Source organism: Pongo pygmaeus, chromosome 5, assembly GCF_028885625.2.
Source record: "Pongo pygmaeus isolate AG05252 chromosome 5, NHGRI_mPonPyg2-v2.0_pri, whole genome shotgun sequence".
Classification (NCBI taxonomy): Eukaryota; Metazoa; Chordata; class Mammalia; order Primates; family Hominidae; genus Pongo; species Pongo pygmaeus.
Window position 1 is genome coordinate 73,439,053 of NC_072378.2, and position 14,236 is coordinate 73,453,288.

The 14,236-nt window shown below is 35.9% G+C and overlaps 1 protein-coding gene across 2 annotated transcripts in view; it reads left to right on the forward strand.

Moving 5' to 3' along the window:
• CD109 (CD109 molecule) overlaps positions 1-13,977 on the forward strand; it is a 395,831-nt gene extending 381,854 nt beyond the window's left edge. Inside the window, exon 34 of one of the 2 annotated variants that reach the window (XM_063666326.1) lies at positions 12,920-13,977. In XM_063666326.1, the coding sequence (XP_063522396.1) occupies positions 12,920-12,992 (73 nt within the window). In that variant the 3' untranslated portion in view covers positions 12,993-13,977. The remainder of the gene's footprint in view (positions 1-12,919) is intronic. The other variant, XM_063666327.1, reaches the window with a different exon arrangement.
• The last annotated feature ends 259 nt before the right edge of the window (positions 13,978-14,236 follow it).

Sequence of the window (14,236 nt, forward strand, 5' to 3'; positions counted from 1 at the left end):
GAAGATTGATGCTATAAATTTATCCCAGTCACTCATTGACAGCACATAAGAGTGACTATACAATGTCTGGTACTGTGAGTTCAAAGACATGACTCCTATTTATAGTAGCTATGACCTCAGGTGTCCTGATCTTAAGTATAAAAACCCGTATGTATGTAATAATGTCTTATATTAACCAAACTTCTCTTTACTGTGTCTTGTATGCATTTGGCCTCAGAGTTGTATTTAGAGAGAAAACCTCCAAAACATGGAGATTTGGGAAAGGAGATGTGTGTGAATATTTGGGAGAGAAGTCTGTTTTGGAAGGCATTATTTTATTATTCTATCCAGCCTTATTTTTAAAATACAGAAATAACCTCTAAGCTAGAACTGGGCTGTCTTAATAAGCTTTTCATAAATACTGTTCAATTTTGTTGAGCAGTCGAAGAAGCTTAATTTGTACCTTAGTGTTTGGTGAAAACTGAATATTTAAAAGGTTAATCAATTCATCTTTATATCCTCGATATCTAGCAACTATTTGTTCTTTGAATGAATGAAACTATATGGTTCTCTAATATTAGAGACAGAACAAAGGAAAATGAACCTACATGGTTTTTTCTCCCCTTTGGGAGAAATATTTAACATGCTACAGAGAACCTATAGTTTTTAAAGATCCTCAGACCTTTAATAACAGAGAACCTATAGTTTTTAAAGATCCTCAGACCTTTAATAAAACCCTTTTTGCTTAGATTCAAGCAATTTTTATGCTTTTGACTTCATTAAAGCATATATTTTATTGCTTTTTGGAAACACATATGAGAATTAAGTGGAATCACATAATCAATATGAATTATGTTTTAGAAATATATTTTATAGCTGTCATGTTTTCTTGCATTCACCTCATTAATTTGAATTATTAAAATGTTATATTTATGTATATAACTTTCTTCTTACATATATGTAGTCTGTGCTCTTTATCTCACAAAGATCAATTGAGGATTTAAAAAATTTATTTAAGTATTGTTGCTTGTAAGCAGTGAAACTATATTAATAGAAAACATCACAGAAAATAATTGGAAGATATAATTTAAATTAATTTATATAACATAATTAAAAATAATTTTAAATAAATACCAGGTAAGCTGTCTAGTAACAACTTCTCTTAGATAGGGATATGATTTTCCTGACATAACGGTGAGAACACAGTTGTCCTCAGACACTTAGACCAGAATTAAGGAAGTACTAGAGTACATGCCATGAAAGAAAGACTAGACTGAAGAACCTTTTGGGTGAATAATCCATTATGTCTTTCCCATCTGTTTTATGCTGTTCACATTCTTGCTATGTGAAGTTATTCAGCCACTGGAGGTCTCTGTTTCTCTGTATAATTTTAGCAAGATGCGTGTTATCATTATTTATAAAGAGAACCATTCCCTTACAAAATCACTGATATTAAATAAGGGAAGCTAGTTAGCTACATTTCTGTTTTCAATAGCTAGAAACTGTATAAGCCTTCTATATGTTATAGTCACAGTTTGAGTTTATACAGGACAAAATTTGTGGCAATTATCTTGCGTGGGATTGGACGAGTATACACATTTCAGGATCTTCAAATAGCTTTGTCTTCAGTATTATTTCTATTTACGTGACAAAGCACCAACTATAATTGGTGAATTGATTTTGCCTTTTCTCAATTTTCTTATTTGGAAAATTTACATGTTTTTCTTTAAAATATAAAATAACCTGAATGTGTGTGTGTGTGTGTGTGCATATATACATACATATATATATATTTTTTTGTGAGATGGCATCTAAGATGCCATCATCCTAAGATACACCATTATTTTATGAATCAGTAAGATCGAAAAAATATTACCAAATTAAACCAGGACACAATATTTATTGTGATATGTATCTTGGTTTCTAGCTCTGTCACCCAGGTGGGAGTGCAGTGCCATAATATCACCTCACTACAGCCTTGACATCCTGGCCTCAGGCGATCCTTCTACTTCTGCTTCCTGAGTAGCTGGGACCACAGGCACACACAATGACCACAGGCAGTTAATTTTTAAATTATTTGTAGAGACAGGGTGTCCTTATGTTGCCCAGGCTGGTCTTGAACTCCTGGACTCAAGTGATCCTCCCACCTTGGCCTCCCAAATTGCTGGGGTTATAGGTTTGAGCCACTGCTCCCAGCCATAAAATCCTTCTTCTAAAAGAAGGATTTCAAGGAATTAAGAGAATATTTGCCTACAAACTACCTTGAAATATATTTTAAGACTAATACAAATTCAAGTTGGAACTATGTAAGGATTGAAATATTGAAAATGTTACAATTCCTGGGAGCAATGCCTCATAACCACAGATTTCAATGTTGAAAGTACATTTCTATGAAAAATTATTTACCGAAAACTTACATTATGTAAGGTAGTGTGCTGTTGAATGGGATATGCAGGTAATAAAGAGAGTGTTTTGAAGCAAGTTCTAGCAGATAGAGGTGAGGATAAGACAAAAAAATGTATTTAACAAAATACAGTAGTATGGAGGCTCAAATATAAAAGAGATCACATCTGCTCCAAGAACATCAGAAAAAAAATTCTATGCATGCTGACATTGGGTGGGTGGGACTTTGATAGACAACTATTTGGTCAGGGGTCAGGGCTGAGAAAATATGGGGTAATTTTGCAGAATAGCAGGTGGTATAGGTTGATTGAAGGACAGAGTATATGACATGCAATGATGTGGTCAGGGCTTTAAATTTCAGCCTGAGAATGAAGAATTTAATTTAAAGGGGTACAGGAAAATATGAAATTCATACTTAATGAACTTATACTATAAGGCATTCCTATCTTTGATACTTTTAAAATGATAACTCTTCTAAATATTATCACCATTTAATGGCCAATGATGCTTAGACAGAAGGAGATGAAGTTGTTTACATAAGATGACAATTTTGTAGTCAAATTGATTAAGGAAAGAAGAGATATACACTTAATGTATATCACCAAATCTAAGATGCCATCATTCTAAGATACACCATTATTTTATGAATCAGTAAGATCGAAAAAATATTACCAAATTAAACCAGGACACAATATTTATTGTAATATGTATCTTGGTTTCAGAGATGGTAAAATGCTTTTTAAAGAGTGTCTTTAAATTGAGAAAATAAGCGTATTTTTAAGAAACCAGGGGAAAGAAGAAAAGCTGGTCATTCCAGGTACCATACAAGAAGAGTAAACTATGAGCAAAGAACTCCTAGTTATAATAAAAAGATAATACCTTTGCAGGGTATCTTACAACTGTTGAATTGTTTTCACATACATTATTTCACTTGAGCCTCATAAAAACTATGTTTCTATTATTTCCATTTGAAAACATAAAAAAGTAACTTGGTTATTATGTCTAGCATGATATAATTTTTAAGAAAATTTCAAATTATATAATGCATACTATACTATACTATTTTTATTAGCAGAAATTATATACTAATTTACATATTATTTGTATAAAAATTATAAGAAGATAGCAACTATAGGTAGAAGCATTGATCAGAGTGGGAAGTGGGGAGAGAGCAAGTGTTCCACTTTATATAATTTCATATTATTTGAGATTTTTGCAGGAAGCATATATTTAAAATCCAATACAAATTTTTCAAAATGAAAGAAAACAAGGAAGATCTGCAGTGCAGAGAGTGTCTGTGATTTTATGAAGGTCTCACTGGTAGTAGTAGGTGGGAGAGCAGAGAAACACTGGAGCCTAAAGAACCACGCTCCTTACTGTTCTGTGGATATTGGGGAGGCCAACAACCACTTATTTATTCAACAAAACAGAAAAGGAGGCTGGAAGGCAATTTTACTGGAAATCTATCCTTGAAAGAGAATTAATCATTGGGGGAATTATGCTAAATAATCTGCTTGCTTCTTCAAGTAGCCGTTTTAATGCAGCTGAAATAAATAAGGATGTAAAAGGCAGTTTCAAAGGAGAAAGTCATTATACAGGGATCCATGTGAAGATGTGTATGGTTCAGGGTATTGAAGAAAGAGAAACTGGTCTACCTACATAGCCCAGTTTATAGCAATGGATGTTCATTGACCAAGTATGTATAAAAGCTGAAAGAAAGCAGGACCCATTTTGGGCAGTCTTAACAAGGTATCCTCTTCAAAAGAAACACCACTCGATGTTCCAAAAGTCTTGGAAAAGCTATTTAAATGTGTACTGAAGTCTTGTGAAGAAATTTTAAAAGTGAATTCCATTTACCACACACAGGAAACTATCTTAAAATACTTTTTCTTTCCATCTCACAATAGCTCAAACATTACTGTTTCACCCATGATACTTTCTCAAAATTCCCTAGAATTCACTTTCTAAACGCAGTTCACACTGCTCTTCCCATTCTTTTCATCTCCTTTCCGTCATTCTGGTTTAGTTATTTTCTCCTACTAGAGTGGTTAGCCACAACACACCAAAAAGGCTAGGGAAGCATATAATGAACCCTCCTTGGAAGGGAACCCTCCTTGGAAAGAGGCTCTGTGAACATGTATATAATCGGAATATAACTGAGTCCCATGTGACCCAGGGTCTGCGTTGTATCACTGTCAAAGAAACAGCAGTCTGACGTTAGAAGCCAAGACAAATAGTGTTGATCTTTAAGTGTTTTGAAAGAGAATAGTGCAGAGGTTTCACACAGCACTTTATGTATAAAGCTTCTTAAAAACTATTTCTACATCTCTTTGTCCCCAAAGTATCAAATTTAAAGGCAAACGTTAGCAATCTCCAAGTAGGGGAATTTATTAGATCACCACTAGGGGGAGTGTGACAGTAGTTTGTGATATCCTGATGAAGGATTCATTCACGGCGTTCTTTCATTCGATCAATCAGCAAGTGTGTGATAAGCCACAGCTACAGGCCGGACACTGTGATAGGAACTGGGAACACCATAATGAATATGACACTTACAGTCTGTCAGAAAATATACCTCAAGCCTTAAAATTGTATGAGTGTTATACTAATATCTTGCATAACTAGCTCTGTGCTGGGTATTGTGCTAAAAGCTGTACATTTAATCTTCATTTGATCGTATAGTATTTTCAAGAAAACAGTGTGATAAATACCACTATTAGCTCCATTCAACAAATAAAGAAAATTGGTGTTACTCAAGAACTTACCCAAAGTCACATGTTCAGTAAAAGCTGGAGCCAGGATTTAAAACAAAGTTTACCTAACTTCTGACCTGAAGTTCTTAGCCAATGTTAAAGTACTCTTGCTGTCTAGGAGGGAGGGAACAAAAAATGGTGCCATCATGGAAATGAATAGAAAAGATTCTGCCCCCTCATTTCAAAAGCTGGGGGGCCTGCCAGCAGCTGAACTCAGGGAAACAAAAGGACAGAATATCCAGAGGAAAACCTCTTTGGAATGACGACTTGGTGGAGGCTACAAAACATAGCTTGGCTCATAGTGTGCAAAACAAGGTATGGGGAATGGACCTTTAGTGAGGGGAGGCCAATTCTGCAAAGAGACCGTGTGGTCACCGTATGAATGGACTCTTAAAAGATTGGCATTGGTAGGAGTCTCAATTTCTCTCAGGGATGCAGCAAACATGAAAATGCATATAATCAACAGCATCAGCTCTGACTTCAAAGCAGGTTTGGGATAGAGCTGCAACTCATTAGCTGTGGGGTGGGGCTTTGGGTAAATCCTTAACTTTTCTGCTCCCCAGTTTACTTATGCATAAGTAATTTGATGTTTAAAATGAGTAAGTATGTGGTAATTGTTAAGATTATATTGTATATAAAAATTGCTTAGTCCAGTAACAGGTATGGAATATACCTGCAACAAATGCTAGGTGTTACTATTGTAGGCTGTTTGCAGATTAAATGTTTCCCTTGTTGTTTTCTATGGACCAAATTTCTTTCTAGTGTTTTGAGAATTTAAACAAATAGATCTTGTTGCACTACTCAATATGCAATGTGTTTTTGGCATTCCAGATGGAGCATTATTAATTTTAATTCTTTTAATCTATTATTTTAATCTATTTAGTCATCGTTTATGGCATTTACTATATCATACAGCACGCTAAGGAGTTTATATATATCATGGCATTTCATTCTCGCAGCAAATCTACAAGGTGAGCACTATTATTAATCCTGTTTTAGAGATAAGTCTTAGGCATAAGTGGCTTGCTGAAGGCCACATATGGGTAGATCTTGGTGCCAGGTTTTGAGTTCGTTTCTGCTACCTATGCTTAAAGAGAGATATTTTCAAGAAGGTGACTAGTCTCTCAGGTGGGGCAGTGTGGCAATCAGAGCTTCCTTTCTCTGTACACATGAGGCCTCCTTCTTGGCCCACCCTGCTTATAAGCTTTACCTTGATGCATGTCTAAGTCATCACGGAGAGCAAGATCACCTACATGGAGGAGAGGGGAGGGGGAGGTAGGCCCACCCGAGGAGGGCTTGTGCTCCCACTCTGGAGGTGGCATTTAGGACTGTAATCCATGAGCTACTTTTGTAAATGGGGTTGAATTAATGAGGCTCACCACTGCTGACAGGAATGGGCATGGGGACCGTGGTTTAGCTGTGGAATAGCTGTTGCTGGGACACCTCCAGCTCTGGGCTGGGCCTTTTAGTATGTGTGATGTATTTCACACCCAGTGGCTCATCTGAAATCCTTTAAAATGCTCATGGGTCTCTGAGCTCTAGAGGTGAAGTATTACAAAAGGATGAATGTCCACGGAGTGGCAAAGCTTGAGGAAATTCAAAGCTTTCCATGTAGTGAGAGCATGCAGCCACTCAGGCTCCATTTCTTCTTGGAAAGTTTTCTTTCTTTTTTCTTTTGGATATTCTATCTGACTGGGATTATCACATTTTGATTTTCTTGGAATGGCTCAGAGCTCAGAACTGTGGAAAATGGAAAGCTAGTGTGAATGTTCTTTCCTTTCTCAGGGATTTGGAGTCTTATTACTGTATGGTTTCAGCTTTCCATGATTTGTTTTTTAATGTCATGGTCTAAAGAAAGTGTAACACTATCATTTTGCTTTCCTGGGATTTCTGTCAGAGCTGTCATTGTTGATAATTTATAACCTATTCTATTTTCAAAAAAACATTTGAAGTAGTTTTCAATATGAAATAATATAATATAGTACAATTATAAACATTCACATGTAGATCCAATATTTTAATTAAAAGTTGATTAATAGATGTAGTCATTATATGGGATTAGTAAACCATTACAAGCGAAATTTAAATTTAGTTATGAGCTTCTTGGAAAACAAGGTAAGGTCAACCTGATGGAGTTTACAGTTTTTCTGAACTGAGAAAAAAAGAAAGTAGAGTAAGACCTTCATATCCACTGGTTCTTCATCCATGGATTCAACCAACTGCAGATCAAAAATATTTGGAAATAAAAGATTGCGTCTGTAGTTTGTATTAAACATGTGCATACTTTTTCTGGGTCAGTATTTCCAAAACAGAACAGTATGACAATGATTTATATAGCATTTACATCATATTAGGTATTATAGGTAATCTACAGATGATTTAAAGTATATGGTAGAATGTACACTGGTTATATGCAAACATTATACCATTTTATATCAGGCACATAAGCATCCAGGGATTTTGGTGTCCATGAGAGGTCCTAGAACCAATCCCCAATGGAGATTGCGAGATGAATGTATACAAGTTGTTCTTGTAGGTAGAGAATTCTTCCTGGAACAATATTCTAGTTGAAGAAATGTGTAAGTTTTTGTATTCTAGAAATATATGAGGGTATAGGTACAAATTTGTCCTTATATACATAAATAGATATATGTGTACAGGTATACAAATGAAATATATACATATTTGCCCTGGTGTGTGTATGGATACAGACATGCATTCGTATTTATTGTGTTGGGCAGACTAATGGCCACCCCCAGATGTCTGCATCCTATTCCCTGGAATTTATTAATAGGTTAGGTTAGGGGAATTAGTTTGCATATTTAAGGTTGCTAGTAAGTTGAATCTAGAATAGAGAGATTATCCTGGATTGTTTGGGTTGGCCCAGTGCAATCACAAGAGTTCTTAGAAGAGAGAAGCAGAAGAGGTCAGAGTCATACAATAAGAGAAGGACTCACCCTGCTGCCTTTGAAGGTGGAGAAAGAAGACCAGAAGCCAAAGGATGAGGGACATCTCCAGTAACTGGAAAAGGCAAGAAGACAGATTATCTCTTAGAGTCTCTGGACAGGCACTCAGTCTTGCTGACACCTTGATTCTAGTCTCATGAGATCCCATGTCAGACTTCTGACCTACAAAGCTATAAGATAAATCTGGGTTAAGCCACTAAGTTGTGGTAATTTGTTACAGCAGCAATAGAAAATGAATACACACAGATGTATATCTATATATACATAAAGAGGACAGAAAAAGAGAAAAAAGAAATCAGTAAAGATATTTCTATAAGGAGTTAAGATAATACTGTTAGTCTAGGTACCTTTGCTGCAAAGATACAAGTTACTTCTCATGTGTAAATACAGTTATACAATAGTATACAATTGTGAAAAATTACAGCAACTTATGATTTCTTGGATAGCCAATAGAGTTTTAAAATTTAGTTCACATTAAAGTAGAATTCTTGACTTCCTCAAAGCTTGTTACTACCAATAATGTGCTGGAGCCAATTTCTACCAGGTCCCGAAAGCCAACTGGTGACCATTTCTCATTCAGTGACATTATGTATGCAAATTGAGTTAGGCAATGGTGGGAGTATTTATACACTTGATATGCCAAACACTACAAATCAGGGATTTTTTCCTCTTGAGAGTTGGTTATTATTATTTAACATTTACCAGCAGATCATTGCTTTAATAGGTTTACTCATTTCAGTAAGTGGTATGACCATCCACTTAGGTGTCAAAAATCTAGAAGACGTTTTTGATTTCTCTTTCCTTCATGGCATAATCTAATTAACTGGCTAGTCCTGCCACATCTATTTTGAAATTATCCCCACTTTTAAAAGCCTACACAGTTATCACTCTAATCTAAGCTATCAGTATGTCTTGCCTGGACCATTGCAATGGGTTTGTAATGGACCTTCTGGATTCTACTGTTCTCCCTTTCCATCTTTTTATATATCACATTATATCACTTCACTGCTTAAAACCTTCCACTATTCTTAGAATAAAACATAAGCTCCTTAACTCCAGTCTACAATCCCGCCCTTCCTTGCCTCAGTTCAACTCTCCAGTTTCATCCTGACTTCTCTTCATGAGCTCCCTGTGTTCTGACCTCATTGATCTCTCTGTTCCTTAATTCGCCAACCTCATTTCTGTCCTAAGGCTTTTGCCATAGCAGTTCCCTTTGCTGTGAGCGTCCCTCTGCCTCCCCTAAGATCTTTGCATGGATGCCTCTTTCTTATCAATCAGGACTTAGCTTAAGTATCTCCACTTCAGTGAGGCCTTTCCTGGACCAACCAATCTAACACAGTCTTTAACATTCCTATACCACTCTGTATCATCTTCATCTTAGTATTTGTTCTAATCTATTATTTGTTTATTCATTTATGATGGCTGGCACATGGTAGTCTCCTAAGAATTGCTTGTTGAAAGAACAAATTAACTTAGAAGGCATTTAGAGTGTTATAAACAGTGTCTATACTTCTATGAAAAAGTATGTCAGATGAAGAAAGGACAGTTTCTTTCCTGTCTGGGACATAGTGGCAGGGGTTGGCAGGTAAAACCTTGTTAATGTTGACCTGGGATAAGAAAGTGAAAATGGCTGAAGTAGCAGAAATGTAAGTCAGAAGGTCAAACAACCAAATGAGCTTGGGTAAGATATTGCAGTCTCAGTAAAAGGTGTCTAAGTGTCAGATATCTGGATGGAGATGGTGACTAAGAAATGCTGAACTGTAAGCAAGACAAATATGAAGGCAGAATCAGGTCTGTCCTGGGTCTTGAACTAAAAGGCAGGGGAGCTAGCAATGGTGCTCAGATATCCTCCCCAATTCTATAAGATGGTGCTTCCTTTTCCTGAACTCTTTCTGAAGCCCTCCTCCAGGCCTGACTTTGCCCATCCTAAAGGCCTAACTCACTTTCAGATACCACACTGAGTTTCCTCCTTGGAGATGTTCCAGGAGAGAGAAATACTACACTGCTAGAGCTCATGGTTTTTCCCATAATAGAGAGATGGTTGTGTTCATTCATTGCTTTTCATGCTCTCTAGGCATAAAAAGGGAAACTTGTTTTTCATGTTACATTGATGATTTTCTTTAACAGAACTTTCTAAGAATTACTATTCTTACCATCATAGATTCTTATCGTAGAGTCTTGATTAATTGTTTATTACTTTCTAAGAATTATTATTCTTACCATCATAGATTTTTATTGTAGAAAGGACCTTGGTTAATTATTTCAACTGGCTTCTTATTTTACAAAGAGATTTGTCTTTTGATCTGCTTCAGGTCACAAAGATAGTGGCAGACTCAAGACAACAATCTCTATTTCCTGGCTTCACAACTAGTTAATTTGAAGTGGAGACAGGCATTAAATTGTCATAGGCAAAGTTAGAGAAAAATAAGTAAATAAGTTACTATCAAGATAAGGGATTTATTAAACTATAGCAAAGCCCTCCTGATGTCTTATAGAGTGGGCTCAGCTTAGTCTCTTCTTATCCTTCCAACCTGAAAAGGCTGGGAGGAAATGACATGATAATGGAAATCAAAATGACATTCTGAATGCTGGTCAGGGGCCTGGGAAGATTCTGAGGGAGTTGGGATAAAGTATAGATTAGACTATGTTAGATATAATTATTCATTATAGCATATGCTATTATTTTCTAATTCTTTGCAAATTTGTAATACTTGGCTACTATGTTTAGCCAGAGGCACTCATTTCTTGACTACTTCAGATAAAGAGACTTTGACTGTGAACAATTTTGATAGTATTATACAATTCTTACTTGTAGACTCTTCCTCTGTAACATAAATGTTTTAGTTTATTCTTATCTCTTCTTGAAGAGAATTGGTTTATCACGTACCTGGCTTATAGTAGATATAGTAGTCATGAGAGAGGAAAAACTCAAACTGTGCATGTAAAACAACTGTAACAGAAAGACATAGATGATGATAGTGATATGATATTGTTAATTATCTTCAGAACTCTGAGTAAAGTCTCAAAGTGTTGGGTCAAAATATCCCATTTTCTTCAGTCTTTCTCTTCCAAGTTTTCCTTTTTAATCCTTTAATTGCCTTTTGATAATCCCTGTTTAATAAAGTCCTGTATGTTCTTTATTAATTTGGTGGGTGTAGGATATGATACTGTTCTAAGTCCTATGAATTGCTGAGATTGGCAATTTAATAAGATTTTTTGAAAGTTATTAAAGTCATTGAATTTCTATAATGCACAAGGCTCTGTGAGAGATGGGCTCTGTCTTCCAGCTTACATTCCAGTCATTGTTTTCATAGCATGTTTGGAGCCTTGTTTAATAAATGGAAAGAGAAAGACCATATTTTGTTTCCTATGCCAATGCTCCCTAAAGCTAGCAATGCCCCATGAAAAAGAGGAAATGATGTGATAATGGAAATAGAAAATTGGGCATTTTTCCACATTAACAGGGAAGATAATTCAGGTCCCATTAGAAGCTGAATCATTGTTTTGGTTGTTTGAATAGCATATAAGTTGAATTATAGCAGATGAGAAAAATCCTCTCAAGATAGGAAAAAGAAAATATGTCTTCTTAAACATAACTTTTGGCATATTAAAAATGCAGAGTGCTTTGACGATTTCATATCTCAATTTAAAAAATAATTTTATATGTGGGTAATTATGGGAGATAAAGCAGAGGTTAGATGATGCCAACTGTTATTTTCTTTGGCTTTGGGTGATACAAGCCAAAGGTGCAGACTACTCATATGTATTATAAATAAATGGCATTAAAATCCTGGGTAGGTGAGGACAAATAGAGGTAATTATTTACCTGTAGAAGCCAGTGCAAAACTGTTGGTAGCTATCTGTATGTTTTTTGCATGGTGGCGTCCTCTCCCAAGACCTGAATTTTAGGTGAAGTGTTGGGGCCAGAAGATCATTTCGATCACTAACACTCAGTACTTAGGGAGCTCACTAATTTATATAATAAACATTTTTAGAATGCACATTACATTTCAAGGCATTGGACTGGAATATAACACTAGACATGTCAGAGAAAGTCCCTGCCCTCATGAAACTTACAGTGTAGTGGAGAGGAAGATATTGCATAAGTGATTATGAATGTGGTGGGTGGTACAAGAAAATTGATGGTGTTCTAGAATCACCTAGCCAGCTAACCTCATCTAGTCTGGTAAGAGATAATAATTTATGTAAGCAAGAGACATTCAAATTGAGATGCAAAGGATTAGTGTGAGTTAGTAAATGAAGTCGGGTGTGTATCTGCATATGAGAGAGATGGAAAGATATAGTGCTATATCTGGAAGGCAAAAATGAGTTAGAGAAATTTCAAGCAGAAAATGGCTCATGTGAGGGAACCTAGATGTGGCTGGAGTGCAGTGAGTAGAGGCGTGAGTTGGGACATGAAGCTGGGTAGACTGGCATGAACCTGATCGTTCAGGGTTGTGTCAGACTTCTATGCCTTGTCATGAGGGTAACCGGGGCGCTGAAGGATAGGATTTTATTTGGTAAGAAAAGATACCCTGGCTTCAGTGAGGCAAGGATGGAAATGACTGCATCAGTCAATGGCCTGTTGTAGAAATCTAAGCGAGGGGGCCGTCTCAAATTTTCAGTTATTAACTCCCTGTTGGCCATCTTTGGGGATGACTCTTTCATTTGCCCTCTCCTTTTTCATTTCGGCTCTCCTTGGTATAAACTCTTTCTTTTCCAAGTCTTTTCCATCTCCAATCTGTTTTGTAAACTACGGGCTGATTAATCATCTTAAAACACCTAAAACATGTGTATATCTCTTTCCCATTTACAAAGCCTCCCGGAAGCCTCTCTGGTGTACCTGACTCCACTCCTGCGCAGTTACCATCTCTACTTCTGGACACTCTAGCCCTCCTGGATCCTGTTTGGTCTCTCCCTTGTCACCAAGTGCACCATAGACACTGCTTCCATGGCCTGAACTATCTTTCCATTTGCCTGTATCACACTGAAGCTGAAGAAGTCCCAACTCCCCTGCGAAGCCTTCTCAGATTTTATGTTCTTTCTTAATGTATTTACTCCAGGGAACCCAATGGAACCAATTGTTTAACAACTGCTACATTCTACTGTAAGTCATTGTTTCAAGTATATTTCTTGCTCAACAATTGTATTGATGGCTTCTTTTAGAAACAAAATATACAATAAATGATGAGGAATATTGCTGTTATCAAAAGTAACATTTTAGAATAATGACAAATATTATCCACTTAAATAATTTATGGCTTCCAATTGCTTTATCATTTTTGGTTAAAGCTGATGGAGTTTTTTTCCTAAAATTATGATTTTAAAATAATTTTACTTTTAAGTGCATTACGTACATATATTAGGTTGGTGCAAAATTGCAGTTTTTGCCATTACTTTTAACGTATATTAACTGCAATTACTTTTGTACCAACCTATACTTAGTTAATGACATACTTTTATTTGAAGAGTAAGTCACTTAAAAAAATACAAAGATGTTACATATATTGCTTTAGTGCTAGTGAATACTTCTTTTTTCATATTTTGGAAAGGAGAGTTTACGGTTAATGGAGATGTTTCATGGAAATATTTAAAACTAGTCGTGTTTACACATGAATTAAATTCCTTTTCTCTTCAGTATAAACATTTTTGCAGAACAGAGTATTCTGTGCTGGGAAATTCCTTTCTGTTTTACCTATACTGTGTTGAACTTAGGCAAGCACATAGCATATGCTATATTAAATCAGAATAGACCTACTTATTTTGATTAATAATGACTTCTTGAGCCATCTATTATTTCTTCATTGAAGAATAACAAGGTTACTGTGGGACTTTATTTTTTAGCTCTAAATAGAACTATATTCAACTAAGGGCAAGCAGATTTATTTTCTTTGACTCAGCAAATATTTATTGAGTGATAACAGGATGTCACACATTGTATTAATTTCTGGAGAATCTCTGACTTCATTGAGCATTATCTAGAAGGAAATTAAGGAAAGAAAATCAGCAGTTATAGCACACAACACACACATAATTTGATAAAGTGGGATAGGAAAACTGTAATATTCTCTGGAGCATTCCTAAGCCAGGCATCAGGGAAGACTTCTAGAAGAAGATAACCTTCACTCAGGTGCT